Raw genomic sequence first — 22,075 nt, forward strand, 5'->3', positions numbered from 1 at the left:
GGGCTTCCAGGTAACGCCTGCAAACCCGGGAGGGCTGTTCGACCCGGACGCACCGTCGGTGCGCTCCGGTAACGTGAGGGGTGAGGAACCCTGAGGTGCGATCGGCTGACGGGTACGAGCGCTGAACGCCTCCGCGGTTGTTTTGAACACCCGCGGTTTTGACTAAAGGGGTGGCGAGGAGTTTTAGGCTCTTCGTGCCTGTTCCTCGGCATCGCAGGTGAGGGTGTTGGTGTTTCCGGAGCGAAGGGTTAACAAACGGACTTGTTTTCCCGGGGGGGTTGACACGTGATAGTCATACTGTCCGCTTTTTAGTAGAAATGGCACTTGAGTATGTAATCAAAAACCACACCACGAAATTTCAACTGCTGTCAGACTGCGAATTTTCAATAGGGAATATTATTTTTGGTTTTGTTTTTTTTTTTTCCTTCAGGCACACTAGAACATGAAGTTCTAAACTAAACGAAAAAGGAAGTTTTGTCTACCTGATACGGTTGTTCCTCCTTTTTTGTGTGAAAGGAGGTTTAGTGCCTTAAGGATGGAGTCAGATGCATATAATAGCTATTGGAGTGCTTTCTTCAGCGAAATATATAAATATAAACATATAAATATATATATATCTCACAAAATATATTAAAAAAACCTTCTCCACAGAATTAAGCGATTAAGAATTGAGTGATGTAGCAATGGGGCAAGTGGTACTGGTTTTGGATGTAACGCCCTCTTTTGCCCTAATACCAGGTTGATAATAAGGTACAAAATGAGTAGTTTTGAGTGGCTGATGCAATGTCTAAGAAATGAATAGAAATGCTGCAGTTTACGAGGCATGTACTTTTACACTTCTTTTAAGTAGTGTATTTGGTCAGGATGGACGCTGCAGTAATCCTCTAATGATTTAGGGCAATGCCTTTGACAGGAAGAGTTCCTTACAAAATAACAGCTTACAAGGCTGCTCACTAAAAAAACCAATCCCCTAAATCACTTCACGTTTTGCAGCTTTATGCTCCTTGTGTAACCGCTCGCATCAAAGGACTGTATTTCTTTGTACGCTATTCAGTGTGACCAAACGGTGGAGAAGATGGCTTTTTAAGATGTGAGCACGCGTAACTCTTGCTTGGCCATCAGGATGTGGATTACATACGTGAAAGCTTAGTAGAACTGTGTCAGACTTTCTTTGTAACTAGAACTCTTGCAGTCAGCCTGGTGTCTGACTCCTTAGTAAGAGTCTGAACAGCGTAGCAAAACTTTGGGGATGTTATGGTGTTGTATCCTTCCATATGAAGATGGTTTGATGAAACCTCTGTGAAGTTCTGGTTAATGTGAGCATTCATTTATAACGACAGAGAAGCTGAAGATGGGGAAACTACAGTAAAAGGTTGGGTGTGTATGAGAGGTGACTCAACTGGCTACTTTCCATCACAGAAATTTAATATTAAGTGTTAACATTTTCTCAGTTGGCCTTCATTCTGTAATGTTGAACATCTAAGTACTTTTTTTTTTTTAATTTTGGACACGACTTAGACCAGAGCAGCCTTTTCACTAGTTTGTTGACACGTGCTTAAAGTTTTTTGGATCTAATCCTGGAAGCATGTTCAGCGATAGTTTTGTTTTTATGTCAAGTCTGCTTATTTAATAAAGGTCTTGTGAGGGGAGTATTAATTAAACAGTACACAGTGTAAGCTGTAGCTAAAACATCCTGAATCGGAAAGTATTACATGGGAGGAATATCAACTTCTTAGGCTGTATTTAGTAGGTCTGTACACCGTCTTACTTCCAGTTTTGTGCTAATCTGATTTTCTTTACTGGCAGCATCTGTCAGACGAAGATACTTCAGATAAAGTCACTTGGAAACACAACCTTATTTATTGCTTGCTATATAAATTATTGTCCTCTGCACCTATTAAATGTTAAGGGCGCTGCTGTGGAACAGAATGTGTTATGTATCAACTGTTAAGTTCCTGAGAAAACTAATTCTCCATAAACTACTTTCACGGATGTTGCATTTCCATAAGTTTAACTGTTGTAATTTTTATTTTCCTGGGCCCAAATCAAGCTCTCAGTGTTTGGATAAAAAGGAGTGAGGAGTTGATAACCTATGTAATGGGGAAGCAAAAGAAAATTATGTACTGTTAACTACCTGGGCTTGTCAAACTTTTTTGTGTGCCCATTTTGCGGTGCAGATTTTTAAGAAAAAGTTATAATTCTGACTTTTGGTTGCGGATGCATAGTGCAGATATGTATATGTGGATATATGAATATCTTTGAGAAGTACGTTGCTGGGGATAGGTGAGAGGAGATGAGAGACTGCTCACTACTGATTTGCACTCTCGGTATTTCTGAAATGGTTTAGCAGCTGTGTGTATTGAGAGCTAACCTATGATACAGATCAAAACAACTATTTTCTATAATTTCCTAGGGTAATTCTGTGAGGACAGGGTTTCTTTTGGAAATACCTGCTTTCTAAATTTGATGATAAAACACGGTTGCAGTGGTTGTTGGTATCTTTTTTTCTCCTCCACCACTTCCAGTGTATTTTTTTTTTTCCTGTCTGGATTATTCTGGAGGAGCTGATCTCCTCCATTGATGCATAATTATCTCCAGCACTTTTATTGGCTGATTCTACAAAATGGAATGTATTCATGTGTACTAATCATTAGCCTTGACTCACTATCATACTTTTGGTTAATATTAGCTAAGAGCATGGTACTCCAGTAAAGATACAGTCAGATCTGTAATTCCTTAAAAACCAGAAAGATGGTAAAGTGTGTGGAAGTCTGGCTATACAAAGGTGCTGGAGAAGCCTGTTTGGACCCTAGGAAATAGATATACCAAATACAAGAATGATTTCATGTTACAGAGAATAATCCTTAGATTTAAAAGTAAAAGTTAAGGTATTAGATTTTTTTTTTAAGATATGTTCATTGATAGGCCTTTAACTAGTGCATTACAAGTGTCAGTAGCTACAAACAGATGGTAAATGAATGTCTCGTTTTCTAACTTTTTATGGCTGTTTTAAAAACTTTTTCAATTTATTGGATAAAGCCCTCTTTGTTAAAATTCAGAACTTAACATTTTGACTTTCTGTATTTGATGAGGAAGACTGTTAATTCAGAATCCAGTTTGCATGGGGGGGAATCCATCAGAAATGCTTGTTTAAATCTACCAGGAATCTCTGAAGTAAAAATGGTGGGCTAATTTAGGTTATGATTTAAAGAACAAACAACATAAGAACTTTTCCTCATGCACACACAGATGCTGAAAGACCCTTTCCAGTCAGAGATACTGAATATCTCATTTTAAAGTCACTTCTTTTCTGAAATTCGGATAGCTAAGTGACTTGTTTCCTGTAGCTAGTTCAGCAATAACCAGCCAGAGATGTGTTCCTGAAGCTTGATGAGGTTGTGATAAAAGAGTAATACAAATTAAAATCTATTAAAAATAATTTGCTGTTTGAGTCAGATTTTACAGTCTGTTTTACACATGTGCTTGCATGATCAGAGTAATTAAGTGCGTAAATCAACAAGCCAGCACAACGTTTATGTTAAGCTTAAAGCTGTCTTAAGAATGGAGTGGCATTTTTCTAATTTCAGCTGGAAAAAAAAAAAAAAAGTTGAAATGACTGTTTCCCAAGTCCTGGTCACAGGTGGTACTAAGCAATGAGTAACCAACAACTAAACATTGATATCTTTACAAGTGCAGGATCTTATAAATTATTAATGGATGACAGTAATTGTACTTCTTTGTAGTGGTCTTCTTTTAGGGTAAGCCTAATCTACAGTAGGAGCAACAGTATTTTCTAATTTTATTAGGTGGTTGTTCTGTCTTAATTTAGTAATGAGCCGGTGCTCATTCTAAAATTACAATTTCATTTTATTGATGCTTTTGTTATTTAAAGGCTGGGATGCTGTGAAACACAGTACTTGTACACAGCCAAATATCTTTATTCTATGAGTATTTTCCAGCGCCATAGTCTGTTTTAATGGTTACAATAATGTTATGGTCCATTCTCTACAGGATACAGGGATAAGCACATCCAAAGTGATGAACTGTTTTGAAAACATTTGAAAACTGCAAATTTTTAACTTTTTCCCTGTGTTGAAATCAACTGACTTGAGGGAATGTACTGTTCCTCTAGACTGAATTATCTTAGATGCTATTTGCTTGTAGTTCGGTGTTTATTCACACACTGAAAGTTGCTTTCTATTCATATTCTGATAAGGCTGCTTCTGCTTGGTTCAAATAAAAATAAGAACTTACGTACGGGATTTTTAGTACTTTTGGGGAAGGATGGTTATTTAAATTTGGGGTTTGGTTTGGGTTTTTTTACCTGCAAAATTGCTGTCTAGCCAGCTGCTATCTTTTATTTGTGCTGATTATTTGTGGAATTAAATACTTCACATTTGTCCTTCTTTCAGCTTGTTTGTTTTGGACCATCTCCCCAGTTTGTCACAAATGATTTAAGAACTTCGGTATCATCCTCCAACTTGTTTTTTGTGTTTTCTCAGCTTGGTATTAATCTCATTTTTGTGAAGAACTGAAGTTAATTAAAGGTATCTCTATTGCATTATTTTTTTGCTTACTTTGACAGTTTTTTTTTTTTCTCTTACAGCTTAGAGTGTTCCAGTTTTATTTGTTCAATGTATTTATCACCTAAGAGGAGACACTGTATTGATTCTTGATTCCTTGGCAAATAGTTAAAGCTTTTCTTCCTCTTCAGTATCTAAACCGAATTTATTTTACCCCATATATAACTGGAGATGTGAATCTGTGCTGGTCTTGAAAAAACTTTGTGTTGAGCCTCTTCGAACTCTGGGAACATATGTGCTTTAATTCTGGTTGTTTTCCTTCCAGTGTCTTCTGATTACCTTGAAGAATTTCTCAGTTGCCCAGATCCTTTCACCAAGTGTTTATCAAAGTGGGTAAACTCAGTGTTTAAGACTTACTCTGTTAGCTTTGCTAATACTGAGATTTTTCTTCTCTCTCTTCCCTATCCCCTTTCTCCTGTTTTTTTCCACAGGAATTGAGTTTCTCTCTCACTGAGGTTCCTTCACTTCCAGTATGGAGATGAATCGAGAAAAACTGTGTACCAGCAAGGCTGATGTGAGCTCAGATTCTGCTTATCATTGCTCAACATGTCATGATGATGAGGAGTGGAGCAATACTAGCCGGGGACGAGCTAAGTCACGAAGTTTGTCTGCTTCACCAGCCCTAGGAAGCACCAAAGAATTCCGGTACGGGTCTTGGTTCTTCCTATTGTTGCTACCTTTAAAAAAAATGAAAAAAATACTTTAAAAAAAAAAAAAGTTGTCTAGATTTTAATTGTTACTCTTCTTATATAACTATGGTCTTGCAGCTGTGACAAGTGATAAGGAACAGAAGTAACAGCAGTGTTTTGTGGTAATGGGAGGGAGATGATTAGTGAACCATGATTATGGTCCATGCTGTGCAAAGAGCTTGGTTTTCTGAAGTAGCTGCGTAGGTGGCTATTTCTAAATTGACGTTCATGTAAATAGGTTCTCCCTGGTTGTGAGGCCTGCCTTCGGTTTCAGTGTTTCTTGGGAGCTCTTAAACTGCTTTTTGTAGGTATTTCAGCAGCATTCTAGATGTGCATATACAGCTTCAGCAAGACAACATGTTGCTCATTTAAATGAGCATATGCCATTTAAATGCTGTCTGAAGTGAGTATGTCAGAGTTGGGATTCAAGAAAGTGTTTGCATTTGGAAATGGCTATGTGAAATGTAATAGATCCTTTTTTTTTTTTTTGAAGACAAACTGCACGTAAAACTCCTATCTGTAATGTCATGTATTGAAATTACTTCTTAGTAAGAAAGTTAAGAAAGTATGGGTATATTTCCAGCTAGGAGAAGTTCTTAAAGTATAAAAGCTTAGAAGGTTATTGTTTATAAGCAGATAAACACAAAATATTAATTTTCAAATTTGAGAAACCCATTGTGCCCAAGTACTTGACTTCCAGGGGTTTGGGGTAGATTTGAACTTTGACTACTATGATATTTGTCATATTTCAACCTAGCTTCAGAAATTTTAAATACCTTGCAGAAATAAAATACAAATGCATATGTATTGAGCTGTGTTAATTCATAGCTTGATAGTTGCTCAGGTTACAAGAAAGGAACAGTTTTGTGCTTGGTTCCAGATCTTTAATTAGTAGGCACAACTTTACCCCTTATTCAAAAAGTTGCTTTTAAGGGATTCTTAAAACGCACTTCAAAAGGTTGTTAGTCCAAAATGAAGGCAGGAATTTAAAGGTGGGGATCGACTAAGAGCAGACCTGTAATCAAAATGACATAGTTCTCAAAACGGTTATCTGCAGAGTTCATAGTCTCAAAAAAGAGTTAATCAACAGTAGAGACACTTCTGCAAATTTTTACAAATGCTCTAGCCAGAGCTCTAGTGCTGTGTGATTAAAAACCTGTGTATTTAGGTTATATGGTAATGTGAGACAGCACAAAGTAAGTTTGTCCTTCCAGATTGTTTCACAGCAGTGAGAAACACCCATTTTCTTCTTTGAGCCAAATTTCTTGTCATGTGGACAGCCTGGATAGAACTTTTGATTTCATGATCTTTGGACCCGTTGTGAAGTCTGAATAGCATGCTGTGGTAGCAGTGTGTGGGAAGCATAGCAGAACTTTACCTTACGTTGTGACCCTCTATAAAAGCACGGACAGAATCATGGAGGAGTTTCTCAACAGCTGAAATTCTCATCCAGAGTTACTGCTTTGCTGGTAGGAATGCTCTTGCAAGGCAGAGCGTATATGGGAGAGGCTGAAGATCTCAGGGGGAAGCTTTGTGGTGAAGGGAGGCATAACAAAAGCCTTTATCTGAAGAGGCAAAAATGTTAGGAAAATCGTTGCTTTGCATACGTAGTTCAGAAAATCAGTGTACTTAAATGCTTTTGGGAAATGTTCACAAAGGACTGTGCTGTTCTAGCTACTTTGTGTGTCAGTCAATACGTAAGACTTTACGTTAAAAGCATGCTGTGAAACTAGTGTTTCCACTTACTTCTCCGCTTAAAACTTTAAGAATGTAGACTTCAGTCAACATGTGTAAAAAGACAATGTGGTCTAAATTTGTGTGTTATCATTTTCTAGCTAAATAACTACTTCTTTAAACTAGAAGCGATCTTTGTAGACCCTACCCATTGTGGGTTTGAATTAGGGTTATTGTTTACAAGATTTTTTTTGTCGTGAAGATTCTCTGCATTTGTTCACTGGCTGTCTTCAATTTAGTGCAAAACTGTCACAAGGCATTTTGCAGAATGTCAGGAAGTGATCTCAGGCTCGCTGTGTAGTGCTCAGATTGCAGTAGTCGCCTGTCTGCTTTGAGCTGGCAAGTATATTTGCCTGAAAGGTGTATGATTTCCAGTGCGTTGCTGCTCATTCTTAGCAAAGACAGTCTTAGTACAAACAACTTTAAATTCTGTTCACTCAAACGTTTTACCTTCTCTTTTCTGAATAGTGCATAGGTGGAGTACTAACAAAACCAGGTAAAATCTCAAGCAAAATATATACCAATTATTAATTAGGGATTGCAGGGGAAATTTTGTTTGAATGTCAGGAAGGCGAGATGTGGATATCTAATGCCTATTGTAGGAACAGAGTTTAGCCAAGTGTCAGGAGTGGCATGGAATAATGACCTGTGGTGGGAGAGGCTTGAGTGGAGCAAGAAGGGGGAGGTGATGTTACCAGGGTGTTACTTCACTGTCTTGATTTCAAGTGTAATTGTTCACGAGTAGATGGAGACTTGTCATTCCTTTACATGTATTGGTACATATTTAATCTCTAATTATGTCAGTCCTTGCTCATTTTTCTGTTTTAATATAAATAAGGTAAACTTTAGAAAACATTTAGTAATAATCTTATCTGACTGGATTAGTCATGCCTGGATTTATAAATGGAAAAAATTATTTGAAAAACAATTATCACTTCTATGTGTTCAACGTAAGAAATGAAATACTTGTTTTCATTATTGAAATTAAAATCTTACACATATCTTCTTAGACATGGAACAAATAAGACGTGGCTCTTATTCCTTAGTTATCTCTTTTTATTATATCTGGGTTTGATTTTTATTAGATTTCTGAGGGTTTTTTTAGTATTAAGAGTGAATCATCAGGCTGGTCTGAGCTACTTTATAATACACGCAATGGAAGGCAGTGCAGTAATAATTTATTACTGCCAAGCAATAGATTAGTTACCAGTTCCTGTGTTAATTGAATTAAGCACAGGAAAGGCATCTTTCCTGTTCTTTTTAATGGAATAATTCTAATAGCATTTACATAATGTTTCAAGAGTTACATGGCTTGAGTAAGTTTTACTCCCATTTGCAGGTTTGCTGAAGGAGGTGGGAGGGAATCTAGAGCAAGGAGTAATCCTGTGTTCTGGGTGGGATTTAAGTTTGAGGATAAATGATATTTCAGAGCCCCCATTTCTTTGAAGACAAAGATTATATTAGCTCTTATTAAATAAATGGAATAACCCCACTTTTTTTCTATGTTTTCAAATAGTGGGTTTTTCTACTTCTTGCTTGTCTCTACCTGCCTTAATCTCAGCCTAGGATGTCTTCTATACATCTTTCAGGACATTAAATTAACCTAATAGGTACTCCGCAGCTTAAATGACTGAATTATTACCCCAGTCTTTCTCAGCAGTAAAAAACCAAAGATTTTTCAGACTTCAGTAGTTTCAGTCAATAGTGGTTGATTTCTTGTTTGTAGATTTCTGTATGACTTTAATACCTAGGAAGAAATGGTTTTGGTTAGTAAAAGCTCTGCTTGAATTGCCTATTTTAGCAAAGTCAAAATCCTGGATTCTGTGTGGTTTTAGGTGATGGAAAGAAAAGGGAACTGTTTTGAATGTAATCTGTAAGAGGCAGGGTGGGAAACAAAATGAAAAACTATGGAGAACTAACTTAGTATGTAACAAAACTAACTAAGGCCTGGGATTGCAGATATTTATCTCCATGTACCTTAGAACTGATTGCAGATATATATCTCCATGTACCTTAGAATTGAAGGAATTTCATTTTAGTAATTTATTACAGGCAAAGATTTAAACACAAAAAAAAGTGTTGAAATGATCAGGACACCATTACTGTGACGTGACCATGGCAAAAAAATCTGAAGGTATTGCCTTGATGTTGGAGATTTCATTGTGAATGCTTGTCAAGGCTTACACTGGGAAACCTAGCTTACGTACGTTACTGTACCTTATTGAAATAAAGAGCTCTCATTAAGTTATTTTGTATGTATTTATACCACATTTAATCATTCTGAATGTCCTGTTCTAAAACTGTGTGCTCTTAGGTGAGATGTAGTGCTTCAAGAAATACAGAAAAGGAAGTATCGTGGTTATTTTGTCTGCAGCAGGGAAGCTGATGTCACCTAGTAATTGATGCAGACTAATCCTTTACACGCAGTAATGACACAAAGTTAACCATCATTGTAGGGGTTTTTTTCTGAGAACATGGCCTGAAAGCAACAGTCTTGGGCTTTTTTTTGGTTTTTGTCTGTATGGTTGGTTAGTTTGCTTATTCATTGTCCACAGAAATGAATGCTTGCCAAAATATTATGGAAGAGAAAGTGCTTATACTATATAAACAAAAGCCCTGACTTATCTTTTGTATTTTAATTAATTGATTTGGCATCGTTGTTAAGTGAAGGTTGTGAGACTACTGAATTACATAACAAAAAATGGACCTGCTGCTCTCTTGCTCACTAGTGTTGTTATAGAGGTATTTTGAGTTTCTTGTGAACATTGCCACAAGTCTCTCACTTGATAATTTCTCTGTTATTAAATAACACCCTACAAAATCTGAAATGTTCAGTCAACTTCTCAAGTACCTGGTTGGGTACTCAAAGTGTTAAATACTTGGTTATGCTATCATGTTGGCTATTATAATTTGGGATTTATCTATGCATTTTTTTGGTCTCGCTGAGACACACATCTACTGTTCTGTATTGTAGTGTCCGGAAGAGTTGAGGCTAAATAGAATCTTTGCAGGCTTGACATGAATTCACAGAACCAACTTGAGAAGACTTGACCATATCTTCCTTGAGGTGGTGATGCTTCCCTTGTGCAAAGTGAGGGTGAAATGAATATTACAAGAATATGTGCCCACTACTAGTATTTAGGAAGTGATTACTCAGTATGTGGAGGGGATAAACTGTGAGCGAGGCTTTGATTAAAATAGCTTTCAAAGAGTAGGTACAGGAGTTAAGTTTTAGATTGGAACTGTGAGAGCTAATACGTGTAAAATTACGTTGGCTGGTCAACCTCAAATGTAGGTTAAGAAACGTACTTTGCCCTGTATTGCCTAGTACAAATTTTTCAAAGAGGTAGTTTTGGTGGTTGGGGAGCTAATTATACCCGGGTTGTCATCCATTTCTTTTCCTTATTGATTATTTTTATTATATATTTAGGAGAACACGCTCCTTGCATGGACCATGCCCAGTGACCACATTTGGACCAAAGGCCTGTATGCTGCAAAATCCTAAAACGATTATGTAAGTACTTGTCAAATGAACGGTGTTATGCTTATTTTACGGGGGAAAAAAGATAAGTTTGCTTTTCCACTGTTCACCCCCTAATCAGCACTGTTTGTATTTTACCTGATTTAGAGATTTTCATGTTGCTTCATTGCCAGCTTGGGGTCTGCATTGCCAAAATTGGCCTGCCATTTTTATCCCACATTGACCATTTAAAAAGTCAGTCTGAGAGAAGAATGGATAGCACTGCTCAGCTGTATTCTCAAGTAAAACCCCATTAGATGTGCGTTAGCTTGATCTGCATGTTGAAAAGTATAATATGGGTTTGAATGTCATTGGTTCTTTTTTCTCCCAAGGGGTGATAGGACACAATTGGTGTTTCTCTGTATGGATTTTTATAGTGGGTTTGCCAGCTGGAGTACTTCCTGCAGGGTAACAGACATGAAAGGAGATTAATTTTACTGGTTTTACGTGACTAATTCATGTGGTATTCTTAGGCCCATTATCTACTCCCTAAACTAATGGGAGTTTTCTCACAGCTCAGTATTACCTATTTTGGAAAAAAATAATTAACCATTTCATATAAAAATACAGCAGGGCATGTGAATAGTATTAAGTACTGAAATTTTGGTTAGACGTGTTTTGCATAATCTGCAATCCTTAGTTTGATGTCAACAACGGCAACTGTAGTAAACACTTTCCAACATAATTGACAGTAAATGCACCATGTGTATTAAACACCACTATAGCAGTCTAAGTATGGTATGGAGAAGCTATTGGTAGCTTTTTTGTTTTATTTCATCAACTTGGAATACATAAAGAAGAGTGTTTCTGAATGATGGAGGAACAAAAGTTTTTATGGACAATACAAGGAAAGGAGGAGAAATTGTTCTGTGTACCGTGAAATCTGAGGAAAGCCTTCTCCCTCTCTTGGTATTATGTGTTTGAGCTAGTGGTTTGATTTTTCATATTTGATCTATGGCACTTTCAGTGGAAGAGTATCAGTAAGGCAAGCATGCTTTTAGACTCTGCTGGTTAAATTTATGTGAAAATAAGGATTGATTTCTGCTTACTAGGTGTATAAACATTTTAATTTTGTAGGTTGGGTGGTATAAAAGTGTTGCTTTTTACACAATGTATTACACACTCACCAAATGGTGTCTTGAGTTAGTTAAACAAGGAGTATTGGGGTTCTGCAGATTAACCAAGTTAGTGGTTGCTATTTTTGTCCTTTTAAAAAGTTTTATTTAATTGTTCTTTCAGTGAAACGTAAGATATTTGAATTAAGTGTTTATTTGCCTAAACCTTTACCTAAATAATAGTAGTCTTCCTCAAAACAGGCTGGTGGTATCCTAACTTTTCCCACAAAGGTGTGGCGGAAATCTTGCAGTTAACAGTAACTTTCAGCTTCCTCATTCTTTCTGTCTGTTCTAAAGTTGGTGGCTCGGAGTGCTGCGGTTCATCTGAAAGCCCAGCTTGCTTTGTAGGTTTACCTGCCTGACTGTGGTGAATTCACATGCTCCTCCCCAGGGGCTGGGCCGGCCTGGTACAATATAACCATAGCGTCAAGATCGGTTGAGTACAGAGGCTGCAGGCAATGCTGAACACACACTACTTGCCAGGGAAGAGGCTGCTTCTGCAGTGTTCAGAATAGCTTGGGAGAAAAGGATGTGCTCAGGTGACTGAAGGAAAGGACTACTTGAAGACCACATTGTAAATTACTATTCTTAGTATATGTAAGGTTTTTGTTGTGGCTTCTAAAAACAAGGAAAACCTTTTCGTTTGGGTTTTTTCTTTTCTACAGTCAGTAATACTGTAAAACTCTCTTAACTGGAGAGAATTTTTTAACAGAAAATTTTAGATTTTATGTTCGGGCATAAGTTAATGAAGGTCTTGGTGTCTTGTTAAGTGCTAGTGTTGATGATTGTATTGAAAAACCTGCTTTCCGAAGGCTGTTCTGCGAGATGACCAGATGAACTGAATGGCTATTCAGTGAAAAAAGAATCAGGTGTTGCTGAGGGGTGAGGAGGTCAAATACCTGTTTTTAAACTTTTTCTTGAAATGGGATTTTCCTTATGAAATCTTGCCTCTGAAGATCTGTAATAATAAACGCTTTATACAGGATTTTTCTGTAAAGCTTCACAACTTTTTATTGGGACTGATTGAAATACTTAACTGGGGAAAAAAAGTCGGAGAAAAATGTTTTCTTTTGAGGTAGCATTTTATTAATAAAGGGATAAAAGCCTCAGCCCTTTTTTTTTTTTTGGAGCTGTTGCATTTGCCTGACTCCTGGAAAGAAACATGAAGATCTTAAAGCATGTTATGAATAATCTTTCGTTTAGTAGGACTGCCTGGAATTGGTGAGTACAGTTGAAATAGGCAGTCTTTCATTTGAATGAAGTCTGTATTAGTTCTATGTTTATTAAGTGAAAAACAGTGCTGCAATCTTTAGTTCTTTGCCAGCTTTAGAAGATAGCCTAATCATCTTAAAATGGTTTTGGGGGTGGTTTCTCTGTGTGTATGTTTTACCTTTTAATAGTATTGAGATTTGAGGAATTTAATTTTATGAAATGAACTTTAGTATAGAAAATGCTTCCTTAGTCACTATAGTAGATAAACTTCATCTTAAGTTCCTTTGCAACTGTTTGGCAGCAATAAGCACATTAACGCAACTCTCTCTATTTTATTATTTTACTTTATTTTCAGTTTAGCTATTGGTTGGTTAGTGAATTCAGAGGAAGCCTTCCAAATTCATAGTCATCTCAGGTTCGTTGAGACAGAGTACAGTATCTTCAAAACGCCCTGATACTGAGCCAGGGGATTGGACCAGGCTATCTCCAGAGGTGTCTTCCAACCTCCTCATATTCTGTGATTCCTTGACTGTAAAATACAATGAGGTGAAACATAATGTAATGTTGAAAGCCTGAATGTAACTGCGTATTTGTGTTTTTCTGTGTTGGGTAATAATATTTAGAAGAGAGAGAGACAGCACTGTTTGTTAGTAAAGGTTATTGGTATTCTACTTCATTGATCTATAGTTTCTGCTGTGTTTATGTGTAGAATAGAGGCATTTTGGAGAGTAAAATGATCAGGTTATTCCACCTCCAGCATCATCATCAGTTTTATTTTAACCCCTGAAGCGCTAAATCCAAATCTCTCTGTAAATTTGGCTTGCTCAGCATTTATACTAATCTGCTTTGCTTTATGGATTATATCTGCACCGTATGGGAAAGGATGAGATGATTGTAATGTGCAAAATACAACTGTGAAATTACGTAGCTTAGAAGTTGGTATAAAAGAAGGAAAATATAGCTGGGTATTCCTAAATCAACTGAATATATTATAGAGCAACATGAGGGTTCTGTTACTGAACCCTCTTGAAAGCTGCAAAATTACTCATGTACATGTATTTAGTTCTTGAGGTTCTCAAGTCTTAGAATGCTGTCCTGCAATAGGCAGACAGTAGTTTTAAAATACTTCAAGGGTTTTTTTGGTGTGGTGTGGTTTGTTTTGGTTTTTTTAATTTAAAGTAGTGGTCGTGCTACTTTAAGCAGATAAACTTGTTTTGGGATTAACGTTAGAATAAAATTAATGCATAGGTTAGGGCTTTAAAGAAATTTTGCCTAAAAGTTATGTATGCTTAGATGTCTGCAGTGTTTGCCTGGACAAGAAATATACAGGGGTCTGTTCCTTTTTAAGCCCTTTATTTATGAGACTTTATGTTAAGAAGTCTGAGTTGCAAATGCAGACTTCCCAGAATAGAGTTTTTGTACGATAGTTTTTTCATAGTTGTTAAGGCTTATCTTGAGGATTTAGTACAGATGACCACGTCAGTCTTGATTATTTGCCCTTCTCTTGTGATACTGTTGTTTAGTATTAGTAAAAAACTGTAGAATTTATGTCTGCATCTATAGGCTTCAAACTGTGTTGAGAAAACTGTGACTGTATACTGGTATCAGTGGAAAAAGTGCTGAAGGAAACATTGCTGAAAAGAAAAAAAGAATATTTGGGTTGGAACTATTGCACTATTTTTTACATTTGCATTGTAGCTTTTTCTGGTATCCTGATTGGATGTTTCCCTGTCTTTTGAGTCAGCTTAAGAGGAGAGGGCACTAAGATGGGGAAAGCATTACGGCTGGAAGTGTCAGGGAAGATGTCAGTCAGTTCAGGAACTTGATCCAAGAGCTTTTGTAGTGCTTCTGTTAATGTCCCTGTTTGCAGGTGTTACTAGCATGGTAGCGGTTACAAGAATGGACGCCTTAATACTGTGTTACCATCTCAATACAGTGAGGCGTTGATTGGTTTCAGGGGGGAAAAAGCATCATTGCAATGAGAACTATTGCATCCTTCTTTCTATTGTCCTAGGAGTGAGTGCAATTACAATTAAGGATGTGTTTGTAACAGACCAGAGCGTTGTTTAAGAAAAATGTATTAATGTTGTCTTTTTTTCTGTTCTCTAGGCACATTCAGGATCCAGCAAGCCAGCGGTTGACATGGAACAAACCTCCCAAGAGCGTCCTCGTTATTAAAAAGATACGTGATGCCAGTCTGCTGCAGCCTTTTAAAGAGCTTTGTGTCTATCTTACTGAGGTAATGAGATGTAAATTCCATTTTTTACCATAATTAAAAATTTTACATCTAAACTGTTTTCATTTACTGATTCTGTTGAATGTGGAATGTGCAGAATTGTATAGTGCGAACAGATCATTTTACCCATTGCCACTGGAAGTAGTAAAACTTGTTTCAGAGCTTAAGATCAGTACATAAGTACTTCAAGTACAGAGCTTAAAAAAAAAAAAAGTCAAAACTTTCCTTAATTCTGTTTGCAATTCGAAGTTGCAGGGAATGGGATATAAAAACTTTTAAGCCTTGAACAAACAGCAATGTTACTGTAGCATATAATCTATATTCCAAAGTTTAGTTTAACTTATGAGATGGTCTGTGCATGCTGCAAAATTCACATTAGAATTAGACCACACATTAAAAATAAATCCCACAACCAACAGATGCAGACCACTTCTGTAGAATATTATTTATATGTTTTAAACTAATGCAAATTAGAGGGAGAGTCAAATATTTTGTCATTTTTAAGAGGTTATTAACAAGCTTATCTTGCTGCTTTTAAGGAGAACAATATGATAGTGTATGTAGAAAAAAAAGTATTGGAAGACCCCGCTATAGCTAATGATGATAATTTTGGACCAGTGAAGAAGAAATTTTGCACCTTCAGAGAAGGTACGGTAATGATTTCTTGAAAGTAAATGTGAAGTATATTGCTTATTTGTCTTGGTGTTTCCTTAGTCATTGGGTCAAGTTTGTAAAATTAACGTGGCTTTTGCAAACAACTGTTGCTACATTAGTTGGGTTATTTTTTTATATTTCTGAGTGAATGTTGGCATGCTGTACTTAATTAATGTTAGGAAATTAAGACTGTTGATAAAACTTAATTAAAACTTTTGTTTCAATGTTGCTTCTAGATTATGATGATATCTCCAACCAGATAGACTTTATCATATGCCTGGGAGGAGATGGGACCTTACTTTATGCTTCTTCGCTTTTCCAGGTTGGTCTTTATGGGAAATAGATTTAAAGACCTCTTTTCTTTTTCAAGTACTTGAAGGCTGGGTTGGTTTTTTGTTTTTTTTTTCCCTTTGATTATTCAGGACAGCATTTGTTCTTTGCTGTTCATTCCTTCTTTTTTATCAAGCCTGTTTTACCCTGTACCTTCTGAAAATAATACATGTAATGTGTTGGTTTTATTATGCATAGTTGAAATTACATCAATAGACAAAATATTTACAGGCAATTAGTTGAAGTATGAATTGCTTTTATTCAGTAGCTTTTAAATTCTTTTCTTTATTGATAGGGTAGTGTACCTCCAGTTATGGCTTTTCATCTGGGATCCCTTGGATTTCTTACTCCATTTAATTTTGAGAATTTTCAGTCCCAAGTCACTCAGGTTATAGAAGGTAAATTTAAGGGGACAAGGTGTGGTGTTTCTTTTTGTTATATTTTCTGTAGCTTTTTCCAAGACTAGTAAACTTTCTTAACCCACTCATTTAGGTTGTCCCGTAAGATTAAGTCACAAGGCATGTATATTAAACTAACAAAAATATTGCATTGCCTTGACCCATTCAGTGCTGCTTTGCATACTGTTCTGTAAAGGAAAATGGCTAAGAAATAACTTTGTCCTGTGTGGAGTAAACAAGTAAAAGATGATGCAGAATTTATGTTAAATGACAGATAAACATACAAATAGAGCGTAGCTCTGAAGTCTGTGGTAGTCTGTTTCTCTAAGCAGTGCAGTGCTTAGAGATCTTCAACATGAGATTATTTAAGTTGCATCCAAAGTAGATTCCTGAAAAGATGCATAAAAATCGCATGTTGCTAGAATGCTGTCTTTTAATAGGTGTTTGTTCCTATTGCACTGATTTTCTTCAAGCTTAGCTTTTGTCTTAGTGAAGATCACATGAGCCTAATGGTGTTTTCCAATCTTGATCATGTCCGTATGAAACTTAAATGGTCTTTTTACATCATGAGGAAAGGGAAGGAAGGACTGGGTTCAAATTTGACTTTAATTTTGCTCATTGCTACTAAAAATGAGTTTTGAGCTTTAACCAAATACAGACAATTATCTTGTAAATGAAATTGGGAGCATTGAAAGCATGGGCAGTAGACGAATGGTGTTTCATACAGTTTGCTAGTCATTACAGGGTTTTATTTGCTATACTAGCAAATAATTTTGTGTACTTTCTCCTGTATTTCACTTCTAGGTAATGCAGCGCTTGTTCTACGAAGCAGGCTGAAAGTGAAAGTAGTAAAAGAGCACAGAGAGAAAATGACGGTACAAAATGGTATAGAAGAAAATGGAGTGGTGTCTACAAATATAGAGAAAGAAGTGGGCAAGCAAATCATGCAATATCAGGTCAGAGGGCAAAATAAGCGAACGTATTAATATGCTGTTTGTAAAACGTTTTGTACTTGTTTTATTATAAATCTCCCCTTTTCATTAGTTTACTCACATTAGCCTCATAGTGTGGGACAGATCTATATCACTCTCATTTACAATGTGTGCACCAAATCTGTATACCAAAAGTGGTGTACCTCACTACTTTTTGCAGTGGTAAGTGCTAATATTGTACTTCCCTGCAGTAATGTTTTCCTTCTATTTTGAAAACAAAGTAGTAGTTCTAACATGGGATATCCCAGAGTTTTTTGTAAGTGAAAAGAAAAGCTCTGCGTATTGTTAGTAATCAGCTTCTGGAAATAATTCTTAACATCTAAGTACTTCAGCTGTGGCACTTGATAAGACAGAAGCGCAAAGAGAGTCTAATTTGGCAGGTACTAAATCAGCATGGATTTTTTCAGATCTGGAAAGCATGTTTTGCCTTGTCATTTATTACATTGCCGAGTCAGCAATAGCAGACTGGTGTAATATTTGGTGTCATGGCAGGTCCTAAATGAAGTTGTGGTGGATCGTGGTCCTTCTTCCTACCTTTCCAATGTAGATGTCTTTCTAGATGGACACCTGATAACAACAGTGCAAGGAGATGGTGAGTCTGCTCCTTCAGTTAAATAGCTTATCAGTTCATGTGTAGACTGCTGGCTGTTTTGCTGGAGGATTTTCTCACGTGGAAACAAAATCTCTCAGTTCACTGGTGACAGAAAACATTAGTGTGCAAAGAATAGGTATGTTTATTCATTGGTAACTAATGCATTCCACAACGAAGCATTAAAGTGTTGTAAGCTTTGTTTATGGACTCATGAAGGCAAGTGTGAGTTTCTTTGTGTATGATATGTTAGGACTAAGGGCAAGAAAGAGCTCAGAAAAAATTTGCTTGGATATCTGGAATTTGCTGAAGGCCTAAGATCTCAACTCATGCAATGCAGAAGTTTGTCTTTAAAGCTTTTACCCTCAAAAGAATGAATGTCACTGTTTCCAAGTTGTGTAACCTGAGATCTAGAAGTTTATGCAACTTCCATGAAGCCATAGAACAAACCTGCTGTGCCAGGATTAGAAGAGTGTTTCTGACTTTTTGTATATTAGACTGCAATTCTCCTGTGAAATACAAGTTGATACATTCTCTGCTTCATTTTCGTAACAGTGCTATTTCTCAGTCTTCTTCCAAAATAACACATTGATTGTGATGCTAATGTAAGTGAAATTTTTGCTCCTTTCACAGGAGTCATTGTCTCCACGCCGACTGGTAGCACTGCATATGCAGCTGCAGCAGGAGCTTCTATGATTCATCCAAATGTTCCTGCAATAATGATCACCCCAATCTGCCCTCACTCATTGTCTTTCAGACCTATTGTTGTACCTGCAGGAGTGGAACTCAAGGTGAGCTTCTGTTATGTTATTTCTCTTTCCAAGATAAAAATTTTTGTAATAACCATGTGAACCTGACCAAAGCAGAAGAGGTTAGGAAATGCCGTCTATCTCCTGCATTCTTTTATTTGTAGGAGCACCAGATCAAGTCTAGTTGAAGAATGCATCTTTGTTTAAGATAACATACCCACTAGCAGAATGCTTTTCACTGCTTCCTACTGGATTGTAGTTGTGTAATGTTCTGCAAAATGGGAGTGCATACATTTGCATTCTGACTAATAACATTTTACATAATTTCAGCTAAAGTGCATGTAAATCAGTGGTGTTTAAAGGAATGAAAAGTTACACTTTGGTGGCTAAAAAACTAAGTGTTGCAGATTTTGAGTATAGTGGTAGTTATCTGCATTCACTAATTTTTTTTTTGTTAATGCTGTCTTGCAGAAAAAAGGCATGTAATACCTGAATATAAAATGGATTTAGTTAGTTTGTATTTTTAACAAATACCCATGTGTAAGGAAGAACCCCTTTCTGCTTCTTGTATCTGTTACAAGCCTCCGGCCTATGTAAGTTTGAAGAGGGCTAGTATGTTTAGAAGGGCTCTCCTAGGGATATTAGATTAGCATTAAGAAATAAGTGTGTACTGGGTTTTTGTTCCTGTTTTACAACATAAATTGAATATTCACAGCACTGCTCTCAGTCTGCGATTACTGTCATGTCAGTGGGTGCTTACTGACCAATGGTAGTCAATTCTTTTCTATTAAATATGAGCAAAATCTCCTAAATTTGACAGCTTTAGATTCATTATGTATTCAAATCTATTTTTCTGGATTAACTTTATTTTTTTGGAAAGAGATGCAAAGTCAACTCATGTAACTGAATTAAAGCATGCACTGGCTGTAACTGGAAGGTCTTTCTAGTTTATGACCTTGTACTTAAAAGGGAGGGAGTTTACTGCATGTAGAAAAATATATATATACACCAAACATGAAATGAAGCTTAGGAACTTGTGTGGTGTGTTACTGCACTGTTGTTGTGGACAGATTATGAATTTCAGTGCACCTGTAAAGTTGTGAAGAGTCGATTCTGTACTCAGAGGGAGGATGGAGGAGGTGTTTGTTCCTTGCTCTTGGAAAAATAGGGTTTGGATCTGAAGTTTAGTTCTTTTCTCTTTTTCAGATTATGCTCTCTCCGGATGCCAGGAATACAGCATGGGTTTCATTTGATGGAAGGAAGAGGCAGGAAATATGCCATGGAGACAGGTTAAGCCTTTTTTTGATTGTAGCATCTCTTCATAAGCACAGAAAATACTGATTCATGTACTTCTCTCACTAATATCTGCCCAAAGGGTTACTGGCAGTGAAGAAACAAGCTTTTATAAACCCTAACACCTCTTACAGCACTAACTGCACTGGGAGTATTTAATTTCTAACTTGAGCTTTTTAGATCTTCCTGTGAAAGCAAGTGAAATGTTAAGACAAAAGCATGTAAACGTTGCATGCTTGGCGGACGTGTTTTCAGAAAATTCTGTAAATTTAAATTTAAGATAAATCTTAGGAGTTTGGGAGGATGTAAACCAACAGGAGTTGCCCGTAAGCAGTGGCTCTGAATAATGTCATATGGTTTAAACTGTGTTAACGTATTGAATGATTGTGGTCATTGCCTTGAGTGAGTGAAATGCAGTGTGCGAAGTTTCCTCGGTTTTTATGCACAAAATGTGGTGGCTTTTCCTAATGGGAGGTGATTTAAGGCAACTGTGTGGTATGTGACTGGCAGACTTGCTATTTGGGATGACTTTTTTTTTTTTTTTTTTTTTTGGTCCATACAAGTTGCCAGGAAGGAAAATGTATAGCTGGAAGGGCCTCCAGTTGCCAGGAAGGAAAATGTATAGCTGGCATGGCACTCCATTATGAACCGTTTGTATTTCTTCTGAGGTTGAAAGATCTATGGAATAGATCAGGAGACCAGTAAGGATTCAAACATGAGATTTAGCCCTTTGTTAGATGTTAGACTTCTTAGTGCTGTTGCTTATAGTTAAAACTTGAAACTTGAAGGCCAAGGGGGTGACTTACATTTTCCTTTGTCCCTGTGTTGTTGATGTGAAGACCAGTAAAAGACTGCAGGATGTCATGGAGCAGGTTCAGTGTTTCACTGTGTCAGAGAATGCTGTCCACAATGCATCTGTTAACAATTTTAAGCCCTGTGTTCACTCTGTTTAGATGAGCCTGCAGACTTGGTTGCTTGATTATGGAAGCTCGCTGTTTTACCAAATTGGCTGAACATAGCACTAAGTTAGATAGTGAATAGAAGTTTTTTTTTTTATTTTTTTTTTTTTTTTTAAATTGCTATTCATTGACCTTGACTGACTGGGGTATTCCTGTGTTGTTGCAGTATTAGCATCACTACCTCTTGCTATCCCCTTCCTTCGATCTGTTTCCGAGATCCTGTGAGCGACTGGTTTGAAAGCTTGGCTGAGTGTTTACACTGGAATGTTCGGAAGAAGCAAAATAACTTTGCTGTTGAAGAAGAAGAATTTTGAGTGTCTACATCTAACAAGACTCATGGGAATGGAAAGTGGCAGTATCCCTTCTATATGCTTGGATTTTTAAGTTTATGGCTAATAAGTGTGGTCACCATCTCAGACCTATATAGTGATTATAGTTTATATCTGTCTGATCTGCTGATGGCTGGAAATTATTGTGCTACTTCCTGTCCCCCAAGAGTATGAATGGAAGAAATTAGGCTCCAGTTGTTGTAATCCAATATGAATTTTCCTTCAAATGAGCAATCTGAAAATTATTACTTCTGATTGGTATTGCAACAGCATCTGTAGATTTGATTGTAACCTGGAAGTTACCAGTAACACGGTAGGCTGAATGTAGATACATAATAGAAAAGTGGCAGTACAAAAGTGGCATTAAAATATTCTGTTTAATTTGGTATATTTGTAATTCCATTTAAGACTGCTATGCATATAAAGGCTCTAAAATTTTCTTAAAAAAAAAAAAAAGCTTCTCTTTGTTAGCTTAAATACTTCTTGCCCAGCTCCCCATCAAGACAGTGCTAAAAATGCTTTCTTCTTACTTGTGAATGTGACACAGTGTGAAGAAACACCCGTGAAGAATGTTTTTTATTAATATATGGAACTAGTAGAAAGTTGGGTTTTTTTAATATATGCATACATATCTATATATGTATCTTATGCCCATTTGAACAGTGTTTGACCTTTGGCTGTCATCACTATGTA

General features: G+C 36.7%; 1 protein-coding gene across 3 annotated transcripts in view; it reads left to right on the top strand.

Annotated features, from left to right (window-relative positions):
• The window catches only part of NADK (NAD kinase), a 25,918-nt gene extending 4,094 nt beyond the window's left edge, over positions 1-21,824 (top strand). The window contains exons 1-12 of one of the 3 annotated variants that reach the window (XM_035903585.1): positions 4,419-4,547; positions 5,015-5,228; positions 10,437-10,520; positions 14,963-15,092; positions 15,629-15,737; positions 15,980-16,065; positions 16,369-16,471; positions 17,276-17,427; positions 17,956-18,055; positions 18,686-18,843; positions 20,008-20,090; positions 21,220-21,824. In XM_035903585.1, coding sequence (XP_035759478.1) covers positions 5,056-5,228; positions 10,437-10,520; positions 14,963-15,092; positions 15,629-15,737; positions 15,980-16,065; positions 16,369-16,471; positions 17,276-17,427; positions 17,956-18,055; positions 18,686-18,843; positions 20,008-20,090; positions 21,220-21,367 — 1,326 coding nt within the window. In that variant the 5' untranslated portion in view covers positions 4,419-4,547; positions 5,015-5,055 and the 3' untranslated portion in view covers positions 21,368-21,824. Of the gene's footprint in view, positions 1-4,418; positions 4,548-4,663; positions 4,913-5,014; positions 5,229-10,436; positions 10,521-14,962; positions 15,093-15,628; positions 15,738-15,979; positions 16,066-16,368; positions 16,472-17,275; positions 17,428-17,955; positions 18,056-18,685; positions 18,844-20,007; positions 20,091-21,219 lie in introns of those variants that run through there. The other 2 variants (XM_035903584.1, XM_035903583.1) reach the window with 2 other exon arrangements.
• The last annotated feature ends 251 nt before the right edge of the window (positions 21,825-22,075 follow it).

The sequence above is a fragment of the Egretta garzetta genome, unplaced genomic scaffold (genome assembly GCF_000687185.1).
Source record: "Egretta garzetta isolate BGI_Z169 unplaced genomic scaffold, ASM68718v1 scaffold61, whole genome shotgun sequence".
In the NCBI taxonomy this organism is placed as follows: domain Eukaryota; kingdom Metazoa; phylum Chordata; class Aves; order Pelecaniformes; family Ardeidae; genus Egretta; species Egretta garzetta.